Here is a 26,730-nt window from a genome sequence, read left to right as displayed (position 1 = left end):
AAAGGTGACAATAATTCTGTCTTAAAAAGTAAAAATATATAAGTATATAACTAAACGTGAACGTAACATGAACTGTCAAAATGCTGGAAATACTAAATTTGAAATGTTAGATACACGCCGAATGCGACGACAACCGCGAATGTAGCATCCAAAAAATTCTAATATTTTTTTCAATAATTCGTCATTAAATACTTGAAGAAATTCCTAGCAATACAATTATTAATTGTTTTTCAGTGCTCCGATTTACTTACTGGCTAGTGGCTACTGTTAGATCCAATTGATCCAATTTTATTTATCATTATTCATTTATAAAAGGGCTTTTAAATTTAAATCAAAATGCTTGTATTTTGTACTATATATCAATAATAAAATTGTACTTCAGTGCCTGTAAAGAACAAAATTTATAATGATTCATTTGAAGAAGCAAATACTCGTATTTATTTTGTTTTGATTAAGGAATCTATAATTTGATTTAAGTAAATATATATTTTTTTAATACTACTAAGTACTAACTGTATGAGTACAAATAGTTTTACTTCAGACTTATCCACTTATCATTATGTACGATGCACCTTACACATTCTTATAACAAATTGTGAATATTTAAATGCACCATTATACCATGTAAATATATTCCTGTATATATAGATAGTTTGTAATATAAAATAGTCAAGTATATACATTTTAATCATAGACTTAAATTTGAAAAACATATTATTCAGTATGTAATTTAATGAGAGAATTTTATTTTATAATTATAAAATACTTCCGCTTAATATCTTAAATAAAAAAAACTGGTAAGTTTTTTAGCTTTAGCACAATCAGTTTATTTATATTGTTATATTATTATTTATTACCATTCAAAATGACTAGGGAATAGATTATATTGTGAATACATAATTTTATTGAAATGAGATATTCTTATTCTGATAAAAATGTATTCGATTGAGGTCATTCTGATTAAAATAAACCAACATTTATTTTAGATAATTTTATGTATTTTACAAAGAAATACATTTTTCATAAATATTTTTTCAATTTTTCCAATTTTTCATGGATTTTCGACGACGAAATTATCTGTTTTATCTAAACGGCATCCACGTATGGATTATATGACGCTCTTAAATGCGCCGTCGATAAGTTTAATGAAAATGTTTTACATCTTCTTTTGGGTGTAACAGTTCGTCAACATTTTAACTGTATTAAAAGATTTTTTAAAACAATATTCCGGCAAAACAATTCTTGATGAAATTACTCTAAATATATATACAATATATATAATATATATATATATTTAAGTAATTGACGAGGAAACGTTAACATCGATTAGACAAAAAATACACAATGGCCCAATTTGAGGTTACTTTTCACGTGTTTAGCAGTTTAGCACATGGTTTAAATCGGGTGGTAGAAAAAATAATCAGATCAAATTATCTTGACGTTGATCAATTAATAGCAACAGTTGAAAAAATATTTCTTAATGCGCCAAGTCAAGTTTTAAAATTTTAAGAATTATATCCAATACCCAGACCTCATTTTGTTCCCAAAGCTTATTTTGACGAGATAGGGCACGTGGTTAGAAGGCAATTTATATAATTGTGAGCATTTAGAAAACATTTTACAAATAATTTTAAATCTAGAAATTACTGAAACTGAAACTACCAACGTTAGGGGCAATTAATAAAGATAACAATTTTATGGGAAATTTTAAAAATGTTAAAAAAATTTATTTGATTTAAATTGCTGTGAATTTTCGTTTTTTTGATACATAGGGTAAAACCCAATTGGAATTGGAACCCAAAAAGACATTAATGTTTTATATGGAAAACTTATATAAGTATATAGTTATATGCATTGTTGAAGAAGCACATAATTAATAAATTAGAAAAACCACAAGAACACATATACAGAGTGATTCTTTTAAGTGGGTACACTAATTATCTCGAAAAGTAAATACTTTTCGAGATAATATTTTTTTGCATGGTTTCAAGTTGTTAAAAAACCAACGTTTTTATTAAAAAATTATATTTTTAAATATTTTTTATCCTTATCATTTTTTAAGTTTTTTACTTTTTTGAATGACAACATAGTTTTAATTTCATATTCCAAAGCAGAATATTTTTCTAAGTATTTTGATATATAAAAATCGAATTTGGGGCTAGTAGTTTATGAGTTATAGGTATTTAAAGTTTAGACTTTCAGAGTGGTGTGGTACGGGGTTACCCCGCAAAATATTTGTCCACTACTCCGCTTGTCTAAACTTTAAATACTTATAACAGTTATAACTCATAAAATACTAGCCCCAAATTCGATTTCTATGTATCAAAATACTTAGAAAAATATTCTGCTTTGAATATGAAATTAAAACTCAATGTTGTCATTCAAAAAAGTAAAAAACTTAAAAAATGATAAGGATAAAAAATATTTAAAAATATAATTTTTTAATAAAAACGTTGGTTTTTTAACAACTTGAAACCATGTAAAAAATATTTTGAAAAAATTAAATACTTGTCGAGATAATTAGTGTACCCACTTAAAAGAATCACCCTGTATGTAGGTAGGAAATTAAGTTGAAAAAAAATTTGCATAAGAATCCGGGTAAAAATCATGCACTAAAAATATGAAAATAATTAGAAATTATAATATATAAATGTAAGACATTGAACTCCCATTACCTTATATGTAGTTAACCTAACCTATGTATATCACCCCCCCCCCCCCCAAATTTTGTTACACATTTTTAATTGTTTTTCTACATATTTTGATAAAATAAGTAAGTACATAATATTTATGTATATCTTTTGATTTTTATATTACTTATTTCCTTTTCCTAATGATGAAACACGTGTGTTATTATAATTATCAGATAGGTTCTATAAAATTGTATGGTACCCTCACCTATATCACAAAAATGTATGGTTTGGATAAATAAAAAAAATTTTAGAGGGAAAAGAAAAAGGTTGTAGCAGCCCCAGGTTTGAGATTAAGCCACTGGTAGTAAGGGATGGTGGGGCTGGTGGGGGCAAGTTTCTTTGTGACTACTTTTCAATTTCCTAAATTTCTTAACGCAAGACGAATAATCTGCGGGTGATGAGGAAGAAATATAGTCAATACTCGTTCCCCAAACTGACGCCACTGAAAAGATAATCGCCAATCGGGGAGACTATAATTCCACAGTCTAGTCTGGACATGGACGGCGCCACGATAACAATTCTGAGCAATAATAATAATATGTTACCGGTTACCGGGTATTGTGCCTCAGCGTCGTCATGTTTACGTTTACATAATAATATTATTATTATTATCCACGGTCACGCGACACGACCCCAGCGCAAGGTTGTCGACCCCTTCCTATTGTGTAACATAACCGTGGTTAGGCGCGACAACCACCCGCACTCTACCATCTACGCATGCGCATGATCGCACGCACGCGACGTTGACCACCCGGACGGGGAATAACAACACAGTACACACCTCAGTCACCGCCGCCGCCACCTGGCGCCGACGATTCCGACTTCCGAGCCCTAGTCCAATCATTTCAGTGGGACAGTGACTCAGTGTGTTCATAACGTTATCGAGACATGTCATTTGTACGGCGTTCTGGTTCTGTTTCTTTCGTACGAAATTTCGCGCGCCATTTTTCTTGAACTATTTTATTTCTCAATGAGACCCACGCCATAAAATCAATTACATTATGGGCACTCTGGACAAACACTGCACTGGCTACAAAATCGATGACGTGTTCAAGTCTAACGCCTTAGTAGACATCAGGGCTTGCAACAAGCCCGTGATCAAGGTAAAAATTCACAAATGACTATTTTATAAAGGCCAGTACCTATTAGTTTTTTTTAGTTCGCAATTTGTGGTTTTGCTCTCCGAATTTAGATTGTTTTCTTTTGACAAACAAAACGAAGACGACGATAGAAGCAAGCTCCTTAGTAGATACCTATCTGGCTGTTTCGTTAGTATCTAGGTGTATAGTCGTTAATGTAACGCGCACTTAGCAGCTACTCGGAAGATTAACTCGTCTCAGTTTCTGCACGATCGACCGATGACAATTATATCGTCGTATTTGCTAAAATGCTATTTGAGATCGAAAAATAATTTATTCTTATGGAAACCACTGCCTGATATTGTCTCGACGTATAGGTTCATATTTCATTATAAACTGTATAGTATTTAATAGATGATAGTAGGTAAAACGTAAAAAGTATGTTTCTTGTGTGTATGGTATTTAGTTGGTTGTAAAATGCATTTTATAATGTATAATTTATCTAGTGAGAGAGAAAGGGCAGTAGTTATGTGCATTCAATTACGTTATTGCATTATTCATGAATATATTTTCATGCTTTGAGTACCTACCATTATTTTTTATCTTACATCGAATGTTCTTTACTGTTACATATTATCGTCATAATAATTTTAATTCATTCAAAAAGTTAGAAGATAGTGTTAGCTTAGATTTTTTTATTTTTCTCCATAGGAATAGTGTGATTACATATAGTAGGTAATCCTTAGTCGTAGAATATAGAAGTTATATCATTATTTTTTTTTTGTTTTTTTTTTTTCAGTTTTGTGTGCTTAAATTTTTCATAGTATTTTGTTTTTGAAATGCATGAATTCCAAATATTATTTTAACAGCAAACTATCAACATGACAAATAATACGGTACAATTTATTATAATTTATAATATTTTCTTTCATATATTTTATCAAGTACAAAAATGTTAATATACCTATAATATTTAATAGGCATTATTCCGTGGAGTGCGTAGTTCAAAGTTTCGTCATGTATATGGATCCCCGTCCAGGCGAGAAGAATTGTATGACAATATTCCAATCACTCGCAACGCTCATGATTCTAATTTTTGTGCTGCCAACCCAAAATTTGTTGCCATTGTAACTGAAGTAGCTGGTGGTGGAGCATTTGTAGTATTACCAATCAATAAGGTATAAGCTATTATTAATTGGAATAATGTCAAATTAGTAATTTCTACTACTTGTTTGATTTTAGACTGGTCGTTTAGATTTAAATACCAGCAAAGTTACTGGCCATAGAGGTCCAGTTTTGGATGTAAAATGGAATCCATTCAATGATAACATAATTGCTTCTTGTTCTGATGATTGTACTGTAAGTCATATGTATTGTGTATCATACTATTTGTTTTTATTTATTCAAAATGTAAAATTCTAATTTTCAAATTTCAATTTTTTTTTTTATTGATATTTTATAGATTAAATTATGGTATATCCCAGACAGTGGTCTAAGTTGCAACTTGAATGAATGGCTTATAGAGTTACGTGGACACCGCCGCAGGGTGGGCTACATTGAATGGCATCCAACTGCAGAAAATGTCATAGCTAGCTCTGGTTTTGATTATATGGTAAGAATAAATGTTAAAAAAATTTATAAAAAAAAAGAATTATTTAGTATTATAAAAGATACAGTTCTACTATAGTATAGTTGATACTCAAAAACAGGAGTGGCCAAACCATGGTGTGCGAGCTTATGCAACTTCTATCATAGGCTCATGCGAATCGTATCTTAACATTTTTACTAATATAATAATAGGTAGTATTCCTTTTCCTAATCATATTTGTCTTGCAATACCATGGCTCGTGATTTATTATTGGTTACTACTGTTATAATACATTATTACTACGGTTGGATTTTATATGTATTTATATAACCAAAGTATGTATTTATACAAAAAAAATATGTGCTATAAAATTCATAATATGTATCATATAAAAATAAAAAAAAAAATGATAATAGATAATATAATGAAATATAATTTTACAAAATATGTAACCAACTATCTAGTTATCTTGATTACTATTAATAATAATATACATTTTTAATTTGTCGAGTACAAAAGACTACCAATTATATTTATCACATAAATTATTGTTATTATAGGTACTTAAATATTTTGTAAATTTTCACTGTTTTTTGTGTATTTATCATTTAAAAGATAAAAACTATAAAAATGAAAATTAATGAAAATCTAAAAAACTTATATATCAATAGTCTGAAAAATTGTTTTAGTATACAAAAATGATTTTTTTAATCTTAACTTTACTATTCCTTTTTGTGTATTAGGTTATGTTATGGGATGCGGGGACGGGTCAAATTTTAAATACAATTGATTACCATCCAGATATTGTGTATTCATTAACATTTAATAGAGATGGTACTAGACTAGCAACAACTTGCAAAGACAAAAAAATTAGATCAATTGATCCTAGATCTGGATTAGTAGTTTCAGTAAGTAAAATATAAATTATAATATTCTTAAAATTACAATTTATATGTATAATAATGTTTATATAAAATAGTCATTTTACTTACCTGATTAATTTTTATTATTTAGGAGGGAATTTGTCATGAAGGATCACGTTCATGCAAGGTAATTTATTTAGATAATGAACGGATATTGACCACAGGTTTTTCAACATATTCAGACAGGCAGATAGCTATTTGGAATCATACTGATTTATCAGAACCTTTGCATCGTGTCAATATTGACTCATCATCAGGAATCTTATTCCCATACTATGACTATGACACAAGGATGGTTTACTTAGCTGGAAAAGTTAGTTTGGATATATATTTATTTCAATACAATTTTTTTTTTTTTTTATTGATATATTAATTGATCAAAATATGTGATATTTTTAGGGTGATGGCAATATAAGATATTATGAAATAGTTGATGAATCACCGTATATACATTTTTTAAATCAATTTATATCCGGTTGCCCACAGGTTGGTTGCATTTTAATTTTTAAATATATTAACCATGGCATTTTATACTTATTTTAAAATTAATTTATTTTTAGAAAGGATTTGGAATGATGGTTAAACGTGGTTGTAATGTGAGTCGTTGTGAAATTATGCGATTTTATAAACTACATACTACTCGTAATGTCTGTGAACCAATTTCAATGATTGTTCCAAGAAAGGTAAGATAATAACATAAGTATAAATTTTTTTTTAAATACTTAATGTTTGAGATGTCTAATATATTATGTCTTATCTATATTTATTATTTTATAATAAATCCTTTAAAACCCTCTCAAGCTCCATAACCACATAATTGTACAAAATTGTTAATTCTAAGTGTTACTTGTTTTTATATTCAATTATAAATTATATTTACTATATCCTATGTAATTATAACATAATATATTTCTTCTTATCAGTATTATTAACAATATCTAATTTATTATTTAGTATCATTTGTTTTTTCTGCAATTTTCAGACAAATATATTAATATTAAAAATTGAAAGAATGTAAATAACATTATTTTACTATTTTTTTTTTAAAAATATGATTTGTTTTAGAGTGACCAGTATCAACATGACTTGTATCCTGATACTGCTGCTCCGGTACCAGCATTGAGTGCCCAAGAATGGTTTAATGGAATTAGCAAACCGCCAGTTTTAATGTCAATGAAAACAGGTATATAATTGTTTTCTTGTATAAAACAAAACAATCATTAAAATATTATTAATCAATCTTAAATATAATATATAAATAGGGATTTCAGTAAAAACACATAAGCCCCAAGCATTTGTTTCCAATGAAGCCACTCGCAATGACACTAATTATCGTATGAAATTTGCTTTCCTCTCCAAGGAAACAGTGCCTGATTATCGACCACTAGATGTAAATATAACCAATTTAATTTTGTTGATTTACAATTTGTTTACCAAGCGTTATAACTTATTTTTAATTGTCAGATGTTGCCGGAGATTGAAAAGATCCAAAAGACTCAAGTTAATCAAAACACGAGATTTCAACAAATACAACAGAAATTGAGTAATTCATTAGTAGGAAAATTCACTAACACTGTAAGCTTAATAATAAATATATATTATAATTGTATGTTTAACAGTGATATAAAGTATTATTGGATATTTTCTGAATAAAGTTAATATGTTGAACTCAATTTATACATTGTGATTTTCGAGTTAATATTTAATTTTGATATTAATTAATTTTAGACTGATGGAGATGAAGAATGCAATAATATAAAGGAAAACTCAAATTACAACGATAATATGAAAAATGAATATCAAGTATGTGTTAAGATTAAATATATATTTGGGGAACAAATGTAGTTACTAAATTCCCAAGCAATATTTAGAATTTCAAATCATTGTATAGAATGTGTTTCTCTATAAAACAAAAAATAGTATTATGAAATTATTTTTCTAGTTATAAGTACTTACCATTAATTCCGATTACTTGCTATCAAATACAAGTATTTGCTATGTTGTTGTTGTTACTAATATTTCATTAAATTTTAAAGCATGAATATTTCAAGGTTTTAGTGGATAATTACAAAATTTTATCTAAACTTGGTTAAGAACATGAAAGTAGAATTGAACTATGAAAAAGATGTTTTATATAAAAAGTATTTTATAGTTTTGTAGAAAACATATTTTTAATAACATCAAATATATAAAAATGTAAAGGTTTAGTAATCAATTAACTTTTTTAACCAAAGCAAAAATTACAGTTTCTTTTATTTATTATACACCTATCATGACATAATTATGGAAATGGCCGAGTGCAATCATTGAGAATTTATTTGGATTTATTACCCATTTTTAATAAGTGATGAAAAAAATAAAAAAAATATTAATTACAAAATTGTTATTTTAGATGAAAAAAGCTTTCACTCGTCAATGTGAAGAACTAAACATGTTGAGAAAGCAATTGGCTCACAGAGATCGGCGCATTCAAGACCTCGAAGATCTTGTTTCTACACTTCAATCGCAGCTTAAGGTTCAAAGATTACAGTAATCAATAGATTATTACCTGGTGCAATTTCTTCTCTATATATATTTTATAATACTTTTGAGCTTATGCCTTTTGGTTAAAATATGACCCAAAGATTATGCTACCTACTTGAGTAATAATCAATCAAATAAGCATTGAAGCTTTAAGCTGCTACTGTTTTTAAACTAAGAATCAAATTCAGGGTGAGACTAAATGTCTGAAGCAAAAAATAAAATTCTGTGTTGCACCCTATTCTGTGATCAAACAATAATTTGTTGCATTAATATTTTCATAACCTATAATTTTTTTTTTAATTAGGTTACCATTCTCTTATTCTTTTGAGCGCTATATGTTTTTGCTAGTAATTGAATGCAGTTATTTTTTATTATAAGTTATATTTCAAAGAAATTGAAATGGCATATCAAATAATTTAAAGCATTTCTTATAAATTAAAGATATGTAAGAGATAATGTTATAGTGAAATCTGATTAATTGTATATTTGAAGTCTTAAAAAAACAGTCAATATTATAAATTTAGTTTTATAATTAAGTTATTTTAAAAGACTATTTGGATAAACTTTAAGGACAAATAATAATTTACTAGTATTGTCATGGCTGTTAGCTAAAATTAAATTATCATTTCATATGTAACATTTATTTTGTTTTGTTTTGTTTTATAATATTGTTTGAAGAATAAACAATAATTTTAACTTACTTTGACGTTGAACGTAAAATGTATTTTCTTTGATTATATGCAAGTTTAACGTCCTCTACTCCTCTTAATCATTTTGATTTATATTCAAATACAATTATTTGTTATCAATTTAACCAAAAAATTGATTATCTAATATAGACTGAACAAATAAAAATATATGCTCCAATATTAATTACAATAATATTACTGTACTAAAATCTACTAATAGGTAAATACTAAATAGTTTAACTAATGTAATTAAGTTTGGCTTAAGGTATTACAAAATTAATAAGGCTTATTCTATATCGCTTTAATGAGATTATACTGCTTGACATATCTTGTGTAAGACATTTTTTTTTTTTTTAATTATACAGTGATTAATTTTAGATTCACAATTTGGCTGACAATTTTGTATTAATGAAATATTTTATTCACATTTTATATTATGTTGCTTGAATTGTAATTAGTACACATACAAAATTATATAACATGCATAGTCAGGTTAGGCAAAATAAATAACAATAAAAAAATGTATATTTTACAAAAACATGAAACTTTGTTCCACCTGACGTGCTATTAAAATGTTGTTTTATGTCATTATTTATTTTTGTGAAATTTATTGTAACTGTTACATGAGTTAAGTACAGTGAATTGATTATGTATACCTGAGTTTAATACAATATTGTGCTTTATATTATTTTATTGCGGTTTTAGATGTTTATAAATAGATACATCATAAAAAATCATCTATTGATACAATTTGTATGAAAGTTTATTGGTTATTAAAATTCTAATTGTTCACATTTTTTATGAATTGTTTGATGACTGATATAGTCAATTCTGTTGATAAGTCACCTCTAAAACCGCATAGAAATGACTGATGGGGATGTGCATATTTTATTTTTTTATGATTAAATTATTAAGTTTTTTTGTTTGACAGTTATTAAGTATTATTTTTTATTATTTTTCCTACATAAGACGAAGAAATTCACTTTTTTTCCATTACACCGTGTTCATACAGTCATTTATTATGTTTTCTTGCATAATAATATGATTTGATGTATGATCCATTTTTATATATTGTGCTTTACAAAACAGCTAGTATCTGAGGATGTTAATTAACTATATAGATAAGTTTTAGTTTTAATTGTTTTTAATCTTTATATTATGCTAAAATATGTTCAATGTTGTACTCACATTCCCATCAATTTAATATTATACGCTTTGAATAAATATATAAATAGAGTTTGGACCTGTTTTGATGTTTTGCTACAATAAGTTATAATTTTTTTTTTACATTTATATTATAATATTAAATGAAACATTGATATATATTTTTCAGTTTTGCTTATATAGTAATATATATATATATATATAATATCTATATACCGGGTGATTCTTTTATCATTGAACACTCCTTATTTCAATAAGTATCAATGTTTTTGAAAATATTTTTTTACAGAGTTTCATGTTGTTAAAAAAACAACATTTTTATTAAAAAATTATGTTTTTTAATATTTTTTATCCTTATAATTTTTTAAGTTTTTTACTTTTTTGAATGACAACATAGAGTTGTCTACTACTAACTACTCGTCCAAAATTCGATTTTTACGTATCAAAATAATTAGAAAAATATTCTGCTTTGGAATATGATATTAAAACTCTTGTCATTCAAAAAAATAAAAAACTTAAAAAATGATAAGGATAAAAAATATAATTTTTTAATAAAAACGTTGGTTTTTTAACAACTTGAAACTATGTAAAAAAATATTTTGAAAAAAGTAAATACTTTTTTAAATAATGAGTGTTCAATGATAAAAGAATCACCCTGTATATATAACATTAATGTTTATTGTGTAACATATTGTTTACCACTGCAAATTAAATTCCTTTAATATCAAACATACCGAAAAAGAGGTCGTGAAAAATTCAAGAATCCTTCCTTCCTAAACAAAAAACCTAATTATTTTTCACCTCTTTGGCTACATGTAAAAATTATCTATGAAATGTGAATATAATAAATATGATCATTTTTTTGAACTCAATATTAAATTTTAAGTTAATTATTATAGTTTTTCATTTTAAAACACATAAACAAGTTAACATGAAACTATATTCAAATGTTCTCGTTTACCTTTTAAATTGCTATACAAATAAGGAATAAAAATATAAAACTAATGTAAATTAACAACTTAATACTATACATAAACGTTGAATTTCAAGAGTTTGGTATAGACGTAACACAATCAATTTAAATCAGCTGTAATCTTGACCAATAAATTGGCCCTGATAAACTTTAATCCACTTCACAAGCACCGCCATAAATTCAAAACCCAGCATTTAATGATCTTAATTTTACACACATTTTGGCGTAATACATCTTTAATATTATAATTAGACTGGAATTACTTTCGGCATTTGTAAGTTCATCGAATCATGATGGTTAGAAATGTGGGTATTTCAAATCGTGCTATGATAAATAAATGAACCATTTCAATTTTTCCAAATCCAAATATTATTAAAAATGAAAATTAATTAAGAATTATCATGGGAAAATTGTGGGCATGTGAAGATAAAATATCTCGAAAAAAATATTTTCATATAAGTCCATCTTAAAAACACTTTATGTCTGTGCAGCATATTAATAATTATATAAAACAGGGATCACCAGCATGTGGCCTACATGAGACTGGTGGACAAATTTAATCCACCTAACAAGAGAAGAAATGGAAAAACCATTTTTATATTATGTTCTAGTGGTGTAATTTATCATTTTTTCCCCTTGGTTTTCACCAATATCTGCAATTTACATATAAGTGCGAAACATTTTGAATATTTCTGTGCATATTTGTAATTTTACTACAAGTTGGCATTATACTTAGCACTTCTTTACATAATTTATTTCGGTTTGATTTTAGTATTATAATTAGTTTAACACCTTATTTATAGAAGGTACAAGAATCAAAGAAATCGAGGTTATAAAATATTCTTAAATAAAAAACAAAATCGTGACGTAACAAATGTTTTGCAATAATGAACTATAAATAAAATTTAAATTAAAAATTATATCAGGCTAGAATATTTACTAAAGTAACTAGGTTACTAGTGCAAAACAATAAACAGAATCATTGATTGTAAATATTATTTTTAATCAATGAGAGAATTAACACCAAAATACAATTTTAAATACTTTTGAAAAATTTATTTGATTACATTTTCAAAGTATTCTTTACAATACTGGGCAATGAAGAGGATTTGAAACAATAAATTAACATCAAATACTTTAATACTGAATTAATTTTCAGACAGAAATGTATTTATTGTTATTACATTATAAAGTTCACAAAATTGACATTTCTGCATTTGAGGTATACATAAATAATAATGTTGAACTGATAATAAATTGTGTGGGTTAAACGCTAAAAGTCTAAAACGTAAAAAATAAGAGGGAAATAGAAATTTTAAACTATTGTACAAAAGAGAATTCTTAATGAATAAATGAATTCTTTTTATTTTAAACTTAGGGTTTTAGTAAGAAAACAGTTTTGAACAGAAATGATATATAAAAACACTGAGTGTTAATATTAAGGTTAATTTAAAGTTAAGCCATATAGCAATATATGACAAACAGATGTTAATGTTATGTAGTAAATTAATTAAACACTAATCATAAATATTAAAAAAATATATCACTTGTTTTGAGAGGCGTATTTGTTCATACATAAATATGATGGTGATGACAATGATAATGATAATGAAAAACAGTGTAAATCGCCAATGTACTTATATATAAAAGTACAAGTGATAAGTTGTTTAAAATGTAAATTAAAATCAAAATACAAACAAAATATTGCAATCTGTACGAGTTATTAGATATTAGTCTAAATAAGATACTTATTTTGAAATTGCTTTTTTCGAAAATGAAAAACATATTATACTTAAAAGTGCAAATTCAAGGAAGATCATTTTCTATTTTTTTCTTTTGTTTTTAGTGCGTTGCCGAGGAATGTCAGTTGTGGTTCCAAATTCACCATTGGTTGCAGAACCCGGCACTGGATGTTGATAAAATGAACTCAAGAATTCATCTAGATGTGGTTGATGAAAACTGCAAGCAAAAAAAAAAAATGGTTTTGTCATGAATTATTCTACTCTTCAATAGTTTATTTTATGATACATACTCAAATAAGGGCGTTGAAGGTGGTGGCGGTGCTTGTGTTCTGGGTTGTGAGGGTGGCGATGGGGAAACCGTTGGCTCTGGAGTTTGTTGTTTGCCACCAAATATTATCCTGTACTGTACAGAATGAGTATCTGCTCGCATGTGCTTCAAACTACCGTGCTGACAAGTGGCCCATTCAGTGATGTCATATACTCCACCATCCATACATCCAAAGTACTTCCAGCGCAAACCAAACAAACTACTTTCTGACCATATGTCACCATCACGAGCGGAATGATGTACATTGCACAATGCACAAAAGCGTGCAGCGTACATTGGCCGACACAATACCAGTTTCCTTTTGTGCCGTTTACCACAGCTAGTACACCTGAAAAAACATAATTAATCAGATAACATAAATATAATATATAAATTATAATAAAAAATATTTAATCTGATAAACCTTAATAAATGTTACTAATCTAGTAATAAATAAATTAAAATTAAGGAAATTTACTTTTACACTATGATAGAACTTAAGTTTAATGAATTTTGAATGTCTTCTACCAAAAATTAATTTTCAAATGTAATTATTTTTTAAATACCTAATTGTATTTGCAACTTGTGCCATTTTTTCATGAAGATTTTTCAACAATTTGTTTAGTTCGTCGTAGTTTTCTTTAATATGCTCAATACCACTATCATAGAGTTTACGTTTCTCCTATAAATATAAAAGAATAAAATATGATTAATAAAAGCACAAAATAAAAACATTATTTTTTTCAGTGTATTCCATAAATAAAAACAACTCACTGGATCACCAATCATGTTGAAAGCATGAATTAAAATTTTAAAAGCTTCTTCAGCTCCCGACTGATTGTTTTTGTCTGGGTGAACAAGGACAGCTTGTCTTTTGTAATACTTCTTTATATCATCTTCTGATGAATCAACAGTCACACCCAAAATACTAAAGTACATATTATGTTAAATGTAGATTATATTTTAAATGCTTGAGTTGGGTTATCACATGATATACTGAAATAATTCATTCTAGATTACTGTAATTACCTGTATGGATCTTTTCCTTTGCAAGCAAGTAGCCTTTTAAGTGCTTCTTCACCAGTAGTAGGTAGTGGAATATTTGTTTGCAGAGTGTTACCTGAATTCTGATCTTTCCATTTGACTCGAGCCCAATGTGATGCACCTGTAAACGGAGAGCTCAATCCAATCCAAAAATGCTTCCAACAATTTTTACTAAAATCGGCTAGTTGAGTAATACCTGATGCAGATCTAAATAATAATTTAAAACATATAATATTGGTTATTAGATATTAAATAAATGTATTTTATGGTCAACAGTCACTTATAGATAACCTATGCCTAATGCCTACTATAAAAATTTAGAATACAGACACTTAGTTTAGCAAGCTAAAAATATAGACTGCAAAACTAAAATTCTTTAACTTAATTTTGTTTTTATTTATCGAAATAATCTCATATTTATGGATTTTCTAAAAAAAAATAAGAAGAAAAGCAAGTACTGAAATTCTGACAGTAGTTATCAAGTATATCATTGTAATGGAAGAGTTAGATTTGAATTCTATGGAAAATCATTGCATATGAAAAACAATTGTGAGCAGCGGCTATGTGGCATCCTAGCAAAATGTAAAAACCAAATTTAATACAATTAAAAACCGTTGAAAATCAAATTTTCTAAAAAAATTTAAATCAATATATAATTTTCCCATAAAAATTATATAAAGTTTGTTGTTTCTGCTTACTAAAGCAACCCTATTTATGAATGAGCAAACATGTAATCCATACAATTTAATTTCAAATTACTGAGTTTAATATTTTTTAACTACCTACCTACTATATTAAATTAGTACAAACTGTCCCATAACAGGTATGTAGTGTTCTTTAGTTTATTTTTTACTATGTTCTACAAGTCAAATTACTTGCATTGGTCATATTTTTCATAGATCATATAAAAGTGACTTAGAACTTGATTTTAGAGCTAAATAGTAGTTTACTCACAAATGTAAAAGTAAATGTAAACTCATGGTAATAACATCCCATAATAGATGAACAAACCAGAAGACCATTAATGGAGCATATTGAACAAGCTGAGTTTTTAAAAAGTTCAAATGTTTAGTTACTGAAAATATCAACATGATTAGTTTTAAATACAGCCAAACATCGTTGTATTTAATTTAACATACTCATTGTATTGATGGCAGAGCTACGTGGTCGCTTCTTAGTTACACGTTGATATCTTGCTTTAAATGGTAGTGCTGTGAATGTGGCAGTACTACGAGAACCCTGATTTTTACTAGTTGCTGCAGTCTGTTGTGATTGGGATACATTTGAAGACATTTTGGTTGAAGGTTTTTCATTTTCATCAAATTTTGTTGTTGTATTAACATCTATGGGGAATTATTTTTTAAATACAATTTTATAATCGAAAATAACTTTAAAAAATATTAACATACTATTTGATTCATTATGTTTCTTTGAGTCATAATTTAACTTGTCTTTTTTAATAACACCATTCGCACAACTTGGTTGAATAATTTTCTTGGACTTGAGTTTTTCAACATCATCTTTAAGAGGCTTTACAGTATGACCTACAAAAAATAACAATTTTACAAGATCTGATATGATTTACCATACATTTTTATTTTACCTAAACTGCTTTTTGTCAGTGGAATAGTTGCCACTTTAGGTTTAACTTTCGTTTTATCTTTTTTATTATTTTCTTTAGACTTTGGAACCAAAATATTACTATATGCATTCTCATCAGCTTCAAAATATTCTGATCCGTTCAAGTCTTCTGATGATGTCCAAACCTTTTCATTTCCGTTGATTATTATTTCAGACTTTTTATCTTCTTTATATTCAACTGTAGGAGTGTTGCGCTCTTCACTACTCGCAGATGAATTTTGTCTTCTTAACCCAGATTCTCCTTGACCTACCTTAGCAGAATTCTTTTTTTTCTTGATAGTGGTTTTTACTTTTGACGAAGTTTTAACATCTGAAGAAGTTTCTACTTGTGTACTAGCTGCCGTCTTTTTTACTGGTCCTATAGCAGGAGACTTAGCTAAAACATCAGAATAACTTGGTCGCATTGGACGCACTTCTGCTACCATTCTAACCTTTCTAACTGGTGTGGCAATATTTTTGTGGTTAGGTATTGTGTTGTGGTTAAGAACATTAATATCTTGTTCAGGCACAATTTCTCTCGATGTCTGGAATGCTTGATCTCCAAAAGGGCTAAATACCCCACCATTGCTTTGAGTTTGGCTCCAACTTTGAACAAGGTTTTCAATTAGTGCATCATTACAAGGTCCATCAAAAAGACCATATGTAGGAGTCTGGTATGACATGGGATGAGAAGTATATTGTGACTGTTGATAGTATGTATAGTTCATTTGTTGCTGCTGCTGAGAGGTTTGTTGATGTTGTGGTCGCTGTTGTTGTTGTTGTTGTTGTTGTAGTTGTTGCTGCTGCTGCTGCTGCTGTTGATGTTGTTGCTGTTGATGTTGTTGATGTTGTTGCTGTTGCTGATGGTGCTGAAGATGATGAGGATGATGCTGTTGTGGATATACTTGATGATCATAGTTAACATATCCTGGTATTGAATTCTGAGGTTGCATAAATGGAGTATACTGATTATTATTTAATATGTACGGGTTGCTATTAGTCAAATTCATTGGTTCTTGGTTATAAATATTATGTTGTGGCTGAGGAGGATTTGCATAGTTATTCACTTGTTGCCACATCATATCAGTCGATTGTCTCGGGTTACCCAACACCATATAACGACCTTCATAACTTTGAAGATCTGATGTTATGTTGTTTATGATATCGTCAATGGAACGTTTTTTCACTGAAGATTGATGATGGTTTTGATTATCCATATTCTTCATTCATAAAACAATAATACCGTAATGATAGAAATGGTTTATAATAAAATTAGTAGTATATCATACCTACCCATTAATTAGTTACTACAAAAATATTTATTCATGGTAGATTAATAAATCTATAGCTAAATTAAAATGTAATCGATAAAATTCTGTACCTGTGGTACTTAATGATAATAAAACATGAATATCCATTAAGTAAACATGAAATGTGATTGACAGGTTTATCTCAAAAATATAGATAGCTTGCTTAAGTCAAGCTTCTTACAATTATACTTTAATTTATACCTACTATTTTGTTGATCATGTTAAAATATAATAACTGAAATTAAACATTCAAAATCAACCAATTAATAGATTACTATGGTTTCATAAAGAATTTGTATTAGAGTTTGAGCCAAGTCAAAAATAGTACAGATGTCATTGCATTAATATCATTAACATATTTTTTTATTTCAGATATAAAAACTAAAATGGAAAATATTATTTTTATCCAAATTAAATCTGAAGAGTAAAGAAATAAAAATAAACAAATTCAAGAATTCGAGAACTCAAACAAATAGGTATATGAACTTTTTTATATAATATTGTTATTAGGTTATTTGTTTGGGAAAACTAATTATTAATGAAACATGAAAAACATTTATTGTTCAAAGTTCAAATTTAATAATAATGATACCAATAGATATCTAGGTTCAATCTATTTCACAATAATAATCAAGAATGTTTTTGAACTATAAAACAATCAAAGTAGGTAAAATAATAATTCTACAATAATACCTAATACATTTCAATTACTGAATAGGTTTAATAACCTACTTTTAAGACTAATTTTTTTTTAGCTCTCTTTTTAGAATTATCATAATAATATATAAGTGAAATGACAAAAACAGAGTAGGAATTATTATTTAACTATGAAACTAAACTCATACTGCGATGAACCATTAAAAATTGAAATGCAATGATGTAAACAATTTTAGATAAGGTATCTAATCTAATCCAATTGGTTAAAAACATTATAGGTATTGGTAAATATCTGCTTCAGATATATAGAAGAATTATACCATGTTCTAATGATAGGTACTCGCTTAACCTAACCTAACACATCTTAAGACAGTGGAACATAAGTTTTATATACATATAAAACAGCACAAAATAATGGTACCTATCATAGGCATGTGTGGGCCTCTTTGTCAGGGTATGCAAAAAACTGCCACTGGCGTACCCAGAAAGTTATTCAAAGCATGTAAAATTTTGATAATTTATACACCTACACAATACACAAATATTGAAAAGTCTTACTGTTTAATTAACAAAATATTGTAACAAATATCATGACAAAATACAAAGAGAATGTATTTCGCCAATACTTGGTAGTTAACAACTAGTAATTAGATGTTTCAATTTGCTAATAGCACCAGGCCATAGCCCATAGGTATATCTAAACGTCGGATGATGGTTAGCAGATTAATCATCTTATTATGATTTTTTACGTGAATCAAACATTGTCATTGTCGTAAGTCTGATGTCATTTCTGTTATTTTAAATCATTTGTTATCGTAATAAATATTTTAATACACACACTAATTATTTTTCTTGCCCAAAAAAAGGTTTTTTTCTAGTACAGATTTTCGCCCCTCGAAGAGCTTCTATTCTCAGCTGCATACCCTGCATATACCTGCGCACGCCTATGGTACCTATAACATTGGATAGAATCTACAAAATACTAGTGGAATTAAAATCAGACGGTCAAATTGAGGACTTATATACTACTGTTGCGTGGCAGACTGGCCGGAATTACACAACAACCATTAAAAGAAGACCTTTCACAGTAACTTCATTGGCAGGGGGCAATAGACGAAAATAAGATGAAATTCGAAAAAAAATATAATCTACACGAACTGACGATGATGAACAGAACAACACAAATGATCGACCGCGGGCTGACCACGGACTAGAATGAACATACACTCTTAGCGACAGTCCGATTTTTTTCATATATCCTTTACACTTCCGTTATTGATAAGAAGAAAAGAACGGATGTGACGGTCATCAAACGGACTACCAATTGTTACTATTTGGGTATTACTCACTAGGATTGTTCTCGGCTGTGGCTGTCGGTATGTATTAAAGGGGTTGCAGCTGGCCGGTCGAGTATTTACATTTTCGGCGGAAACGAAACGCGGACTAACGGAAAAGCGTATAATATTATGTCGGAATTATAGAAATCGACGGGAAACGGACGGCGAGCGGGAATCGACCAGCCGGCGCATCACACTGGCCGAGTGAAAATCGTTGGAAGAAATTAATTCGTGTGTGTAAAAAACGAGTAAAAAAATTACAGACGCACACACGAGCGTGCGCGCACACACACGCAATTAGTGTGGTAAAATCAAAACAATGGTGTCGGCCATGTTTGCGATTTCGCACGGGTCATGTGCACGGCGAGTCATCGATGAGATCCCCCCACTACGGACGCGCGACGGTGAAGAACGCGCCGACCCGAGAACGGGCAGCTGCTGCTGCGGCGCGCGCGACGGCCGTTCCGAAAGCGCGCCCGGTATTACCGTACGGCGCGCACCATAATTATCGTACGCAACTCGTTGCGATGACGTCCTTTCCGTCGCGCGTCCAAGGTCCAACGACAATAATTTTATGCTATGATGATATAATATTATTGTTTTTAAAAAATATTAACGAGGCGATGTAGTCCTTAACACCCGGCGCAAATCGAGATTTGAATGAGGCACTCGTCAACTACAATAATTATAATTATAATAACGCTATTGTGGTTTTTACAATTGTTTTTACATTTAAACGTCCACCGATATACTTGTTACCTGTGTTGCGGTTGAAACGTTGGCGGTTGGCTACCGGTCGGTCGTATTCTCATTATAATATTATCGTACCTACGTCGTCTATAATTCTTTCCGCAGGTACCTGTTTAGAGGTTATGGTTTTCCGCGCGCTTATAACACGGCGACGGCTAAGCACGTTTTGTCACCTAATCTAGTCGATTTAAGGGAGATAATATTTTATTCAGCACAAGTCTACGATTATATTAGTAATTAAAAACCCCATTCCGGAGATTTTTTTAACTCGTAAAAAAATCATCTTTGTTCTTAGGTAAAATAATTAAGTGCAAGTACATTTTATCTGATAAAAAATATGTGTTCAATTCGGATTTTTTATTTTTTATTTTTATATTACTGGGCGCTGAACAAGTGGACATTTCGATACTGAAAAGTCATCGTCAATACCTAAGTGTTTAGTTAGATAACCATCTTAGCAGACCCTTAACCCCCCCCCCCAAAAAAAAAAAAAAAAAACCCACGGAAAAAAAAAGCCCAAGAAAATAAAAGTGCAATCATTGCAAATTGTAATATTTTATAAAATATGGTTGATTGTTGATTATACAATGGATTTACAATCATATAATATTTTTATTTCTGTGATAGAATAATACATTTTTAACAAAACGTAAGAACAAAATATTAAAAATACAAAATATTCACGTTTCTGGACTTGTGGTAACATAATAATATAGATTGTATTGTTAACTATCACACGTACAAATCTAGTGTTGAATTAACAACAAAACACTTATTAAGGGTTAGTTAATAATCATTTACTTGGATTAATTTAACTCATTTATTAATACAATTATTAGAATCAATATTTAATACAAAATTATTTTGACATTATAGCTATTTTTAATGTAACTTATTTAGGTTGAACTATAAAGTTAATTCAGCTACACGCTGGTGTTACCTTTAACTACCCAAATCACATGATTTACTTGTAAATTAACTTAACTGTACAATAATGATAATTAACTATAAAAAGCTAAGTTAAAACAATACAAAATTTAACTGAAGTTAAAAAGTTTAAAAAAAATTAATTAAATACTATGTATATTATTTAAAATATGTATCTATAAATAAATGTAAATATATATATATATATATGTAATATATTTTTTTGTACTTTTTTTCCGGGGTGTATTTTTTAGTTTGGGTTTATGGGACTATGGGAGTTACGACTAATAAAATGACAAGCATTAATCGTTATGTGTTTATCGTTTATGCATATGATTAATGATTATAGGTAGAAATCAATTATTTAGATTTTAAAACGAGAAGTGTTTCGTTGAATGAATTGATTTATTTAGTATTTTCGAGTTAATAAATTTATTTTATACTACAGTCATAACTAAACGGCTAAACATGTTTCTATAGTAATTTTTGTGTAGTGTTCATATACTTGCCAAGTAATTAAGTAATAATATATTATGCATTTATGCTGCACTCGGACGGCAGTGCGAAATTTGAAACATTTTATACGTTATTCAGATCCGTATAATTTCACAACAGCTAATACGGCGTTATTATTTTATCAGGATTTTTGTAATCTTTACAATACGTATCAAAAATTCTTTTTTTCTATATTATATATATATATGTTATCATTTTCGAGCTATAATAATTGTTTACTGAAAGTTAATAGTGAAAACATATAAACATACCGTGATGTAAGGATTATTATTTATTATTGTAGCATTATAATGTCTATTGCTTATAAGACGGAAATCCGAGACAGGAAACTTCCTGTTTTCTGTTTAATACGAATTCGCCTTTTATTCTATTGATACAATTGCATTCAATTTATTATTTACCGTGATTTTTTAATAGTCATTGTTTAAAAATTTTCGTTACTATACTTCTATCAAGGTGAACATTTTATTTTATTTTATTGAATATTTATATTATTATATGATACTTTACGTTAGGTTATGGTGTTAATAGCGTTAACGAGATTTGCGTTTGATTTCCACGGGTTTCCTATTTATTTTTTCCTGAAGTCAACGGAATTGTTGTGACTTAAATAAATAAATTATACTAACAATTGATATTATAATAATTATACTATATAGTACTTTAGAGTTTGGAATCAATAATTTCCTACAGTATTTTATTTTCGACGTGAATTAAGAAACTGCAATAACATAGGTAGGTAATAATGGTAATATTATAATCCTTTACGCATTTACTTCGCTTTCGGAAAATCTCAGATCTCGTTAGCCATATTACTGTGTACCTACATTTGTAAACAGCGATTAATATTTAACGAAAATAATAAAAGGTGCAAATAATAGAAAGAACAAACAACAGTCTATGAGTATGCTAACTTTCTGGTCCTAATACCTAACGTAATTTATAAATAATTATTATCGCATCAAATATTCAAATCACAAGTACAACCAATAGTAAATGATGCAAATAATTTTGGTATTATTGCCTGATCAGATTATAAGCATGTGCATTGATAATGTATTGATGTTACTTAAACGATTAACACATCGAGTAAAAACATGATAAAATGTAGGTAATAGTTGTTATTTTAAGTACATGTATTATAATTGCATAAACAAAATATATGTTGATACATATATAAGACAAGGTAGTTGGGAAATTATTTATAATGATTTTGGTATAGAATTAAATATAAGTCTAATGGTAGATTATATGTTTTGAATATCTAAAAATATTAATTATTAAATCAACAATAGTATATAATAATTATTATGGTGAATTGGTAAGCACTGAGGTACTAAGGAAAGTCTCAGCGATATAAAATTATACTATAACATGAATATTATTGGTACTTATAACTATATAACAAATATTTGTAGAATGTGAAAATTATTGCTCATTATAACATTGGTTTCTAAATTTTTAACTCTTCGGGAATACCAACTATAAGGATAGATACAAAAATTAACATTTCTAATCATCACATCTTCATCTAGCAAATAATCATCACTATGTATTCTGGATGAACCGTTTGCTATATTTATTCCATTCATTAGTATGTTACATGTACGATGGCGTACCATACCTAAGTAAGATATATCTGTAAATAATAGTTTGTATTTTTGTAATTTTACGATATTATACTAGAAAGTTCTCATTTTATATCGCACTATCACAGAGACAATAAACATAAGAATAGGTAAACAAGAGAATAAACATAATATTATAATCTATAATCATGTACTGAGAAAAATCCCACAAGGTATACAGAGCCAAGAAATTATTTGTTTTACAAAATACGTTAAATTAATATTAATTAATTTAATGTTGGATACTTATTACTTATGTGTATAAAATGGTATTACTATAATATTATAATATATGTTTATACTCAGAGTAACTATATATAGGTCATTAAAAGTATAAATAAAACGTAATTCTGCGGGAACAGTTTAATACCACGCATTTAGTTGTTCATTTCAAGACTCGAATAAACAAAGTTATTTTTTTTATCACTCAATATTTGAAAGGGATTAAATTGCACATCTATTCTTAGAGTAATTACCTAGTTGGTGTTGTTTTACCATATTTGCTCTAATAATCAGAACATTAAACTTTAAAACTGATAAACCATAAATCAGATATTAGTTGAACTAAAATCATATTAAATATTTAAATATATAGTTGAAACATATAAAATACACGAGCATAAGTAATATCCTAAGCCTTAAACATTATTTCAGAAAGTTCGATTAACTTTTCTATGTTTAATTGATTCAGCGACTAAATTTTAGCATTATCCAAAATATTAAATTTTAAAGTAGTAACTATAATAAATATTTTTAGTATTTACTGTAATTTTCAACATAATTTTTTTTTTATGCAAGCTTGGCGTGGTGCGATTGCTGTAATCAGACACGTAATGTGATTGAGACTACGTACTGTTCGCTGCCACTAAATTCCGGATGGGTGACCAGCCGGGTTCTTAGTGGCAAAAATCTTGTCACTAATAATATACCTGGTGTTGCCAACCTACCGCACCAACCGTATTAACCTCTACCATAACACCTATAAAAGCTAATGGCCATAGTTGCTTAAAGCCAATAAAATAAAATAAAATGAATAAGTACATTTATTAAAATTAAGAATTGTGTTTTTTTACATTTTGATTCTGAGAATATTGACGATATCGATAGTTTTGAAAAATAAAATACAAGAATATATAAGTGGAATCACCGATGGAAGTCACGACGTTTGAATTTAGATTTTATATAAAGCTATAAAATAACTTATAATAGATTCGCTTTAATATCAAAATGAATAGGCAACAATAAAAAAACAGCTAGTATTGTTTATAAATTAATACAGTGAAATCGTTTTTATTTAAGTGAAATTATGAATATGAATAAAAAATGTAAATATTTAATCAATATTACTTCTTCAATGGCTCGTGGTTTCCACTTCCAATGTGTGTAGCAGGTATATGTAATCAATTTTTTATGGCCATGTATTTTATAATTGATCTTACTATTCTATCCAACTTACACCTGTATACATAGTATTATCATACAACCAATGAACTAAATAACTGTAAAGCTGTATACCTACTATTATTATAATAATAATTGCCGTATCACCTGTTGTATAGAGAGGTAACCGTAGGTAGGTATATTAGTCATATATATAATAACGGGCGTTAATCTTAATGTATAAATTTAAAGATAATATTATTATAATAGTATTATTACCATTGAGACAGATTTCTATAATCTAAACATATTATACATTTATATATATATCATATAAATACAATATTTGGCAGGATCGCTTCATCATAGACCGTTGAAAGGAACACTAGTTGTTTTTAAGATATAGCTATAGGACTACCTACACTTTTTTCTCACGAAGTATAAGAATTCGACTTTTCTAGGTCAATCAGATCGTATACACTATATATAGACACATAATATTATAATAAATACCTACCAAGGCACTTACTTAAATCGTGACTTTCTTTTTGAACTTTTAACCTCAAGAGCGTATTCAATTTTAAATAGTGGCATGTTTACGATATATTTTACATGCCTATAAAATATATGTTTAACGATAAAATACGAAATTATCCGCACGTAAATATAATTATTGTGTATTGTATAAATGTGTGCTTTACTTGTACTTGTAATCATATCTCTATGTTATAGGGTATATCGAGTCATCGTGCATGTATAATGTAGTTATACACTATAATATAATATGATTGTATGATTCATAACAGGTATACGCAAAAGTGATACTAATTTAAAGTGTTATAGATTCAATAATGCGTGTATATGAAGTTGCCATATTAGATTATATTATAGATTAAAATTTTTTTGCACGCATATAGGTATATACACATTATGTGGTGTAATAAAATGATGAAACTATGAAACAGAATAAATATTTAAACATATGATAATATGTAGGTAAGCTATCTGTATACAAATTCAACTACTCGACAACGTGCAATTCTACCTAATCGATAGAATAATAATAGTGTTTATGTCAATTTTCAATAACATTGTTTCAAAGTGGTTTCACGATTATTAATACAACATGAAATAGATAAACACAAACTATCACTCTACGTCTCTACCAGTTTATAAAATACATTATATTGTATACAGTTTACTAATTTACTATATTCATATCGTATTCGTAACTACGACAGCGACAGTGGATAGAACTAAAAGAATAATCAATAAATTTAACAGTTTTATATGGAAAACAATAAATTTATAAAATATATGTATTTTCTACATTATTAAATATATTATACATAATAATACTATATGTATAATCGATATCGTTTAATTATGTGTTTGTACCACCACTATACCACTATTATAATGTACCACGCGCATAGGCGCAAATAGGGGGCTTATAGGGGGTATTAGCAGTTAGCACACCCAATTTTTAAAGTTAGCACTCTCAAATAATGTTCGTCTTTATTGTTTATGTATCAAAAACTTGTTCTTACAAATAAAAAAAAAAGTTATTTTTATTGAAATTGCGCCTATGATCACGCGATACCTGGTATAGAATGTAGGAGTATACAAATTCTTACTTTAGTTAAGTAACTTATTTGCTTAGTTTTCAAATTTATATATTTGTTATAGTCTGTTATAGATTACATAATAATGTATTATAGGTATACAGTATTCTGATTTGTACCAATTATTAATATAGAATATCCTAATAATTTAAACGTATAAAAAATATATTATTTGTATTGTATTAGAATACATATTTTATTTTATATATTATTTTATGTACACTTATTTCGAATTCGAAGTATGTAAAATATTTT

The 26,730-nt window shown here is 28.0% G+C and overlaps 2 protein-coding genes across 3 annotated transcripts; one reads left to right on the top strand and one right to left on the bottom strand.

The window, feature by feature from the left end:
* The first annotated feature begins 3,474 nt into the window (after positions 1–3,474).
* LOC107166244 (coronin-2B-like) lies at positions 3,475–10,820 on the top strand. Of its 2 annotated transcripts, XM_089218801.1 has the most exons (14): positions 3,475–3,796; positions 4,572–4,668; positions 4,753–4,950; positions 5,015–5,131; positions 5,235–5,384; positions 6,104–6,268; positions 6,375–6,596; positions 6,683–6,769; positions 6,844–6,966; positions 7,349–7,466; positions 7,546–7,673; positions 7,748–7,858; positions 8,012–8,086; positions 8,676–10,820. In XM_089218801.1, the coding sequence occupies exons 2-14, from the start codon at positions 4,654–4,656 to the stop codon at positions 8,814–8,816; spliced, it is 1,650 nt and encodes a 549-aa protein (XP_089074927.1). In that variant the 5' UTR covers positions 3,475–3,796; positions 4,572–4,653; the 3' UTR covers positions 8,817–10,820. The 2 variants fall into 2 exon arrangements, with proteins under 2 accessions (XP_089074927.1, XP_089074926.1); XM_089218800.1 differs by lacking the exon at positions 4,572–4,668.
* A 1,945-nt stretch (positions 10,821–12,765) lies between these two features.
* On the bottom strand, positions 12,766–20,041 carry LOC107166251 (uncharacterized). Its single transcript, XM_015514837.2, has 10 exons — positions 19,662–20,041; positions 16,329–17,565; positions 16,135–16,269; positions 15,865–16,068; positions 15,680–15,800; positions 14,711–14,932; positions 14,456–14,609; positions 14,248–14,363; positions 13,665–14,030; positions 12,766–13,591 (listed from the first exon to the last, which is right to left on the bottom strand). Exons 2-10 carry the CDS (start codon positions 17,560–17,562, stop codon positions 13,456–13,458), a joined length of 2,688 nt encoding a protein of 895 aa, XP_015370323.2. The 5' UTR covers positions 17,563–17,565; positions 19,662–20,041; the 3' UTR covers positions 12,766–13,455.
* Positions 20,042–26,730: the final 6,689 nt, after the last annotated feature.

This window comes from Diuraphis noxia, unplaced genomic scaffold (assembly GCF_037042655.1).
Source record: "Diuraphis noxia isolate RWA-SAM2 unplaced genomic scaffold, SU_Dnox_SAM2 contig0002, whole genome shotgun sequence".
Lineage (NCBI taxonomy): Eukaryota > Metazoa > Arthropoda > Insecta > Hemiptera > Aphididae > Diuraphis > Diuraphis noxia.
Note: the sequence above shows the minus strand (reverse complement) of the source record. Positions and strands in the feature narration are given on the sequence as shown.

Excerpts from the sequence above, each read along its gene's own strand:
- LOC107166244 (XM_089218800.1), top strand. The coding sequence starts at position 3,695 with ATGGGCACTCTGGACAAACACTGCACTGGCTACAAAATCGATGACGTG. Across the intron at positions 5,132-5,234 it reads CTTGTTCTGATGATTGTACT|ATTAAATTATGGTATATCCC; the intron begins GTAAGTCATATG and ends GATATTTTATAG. Across the intron at positions 7,467-7,545 it reads TTTAATGTCAATGAAAACAG|GGATTTCAGTAAAAACACAT; the intron begins GTATATAATTGT and ends ATATATAAATAG.
- LOC107166251 (XM_015514837.2), bottom strand. The coding sequence starts at position 17,562 with ATGGATAATCAAAACCATCATCAATCTTCAGTGAAAAAACGTTCCATT. Across the intron at positions 14,933-15,679 it reads TTACATTTACTTTTACATTT|ATCTGCATCAGGTATTACTC; the intron begins GTGAGTAAACTA and ends ATTATTATTTAG. Across the intron at positions 14,031-14,247 it reads CAAGTTGCAAATACAATTAG|GTGTACTAGCTGTGGTAAAC; the intron begins GTATTTAAAAAA and ends ATGTTTTTTCAG.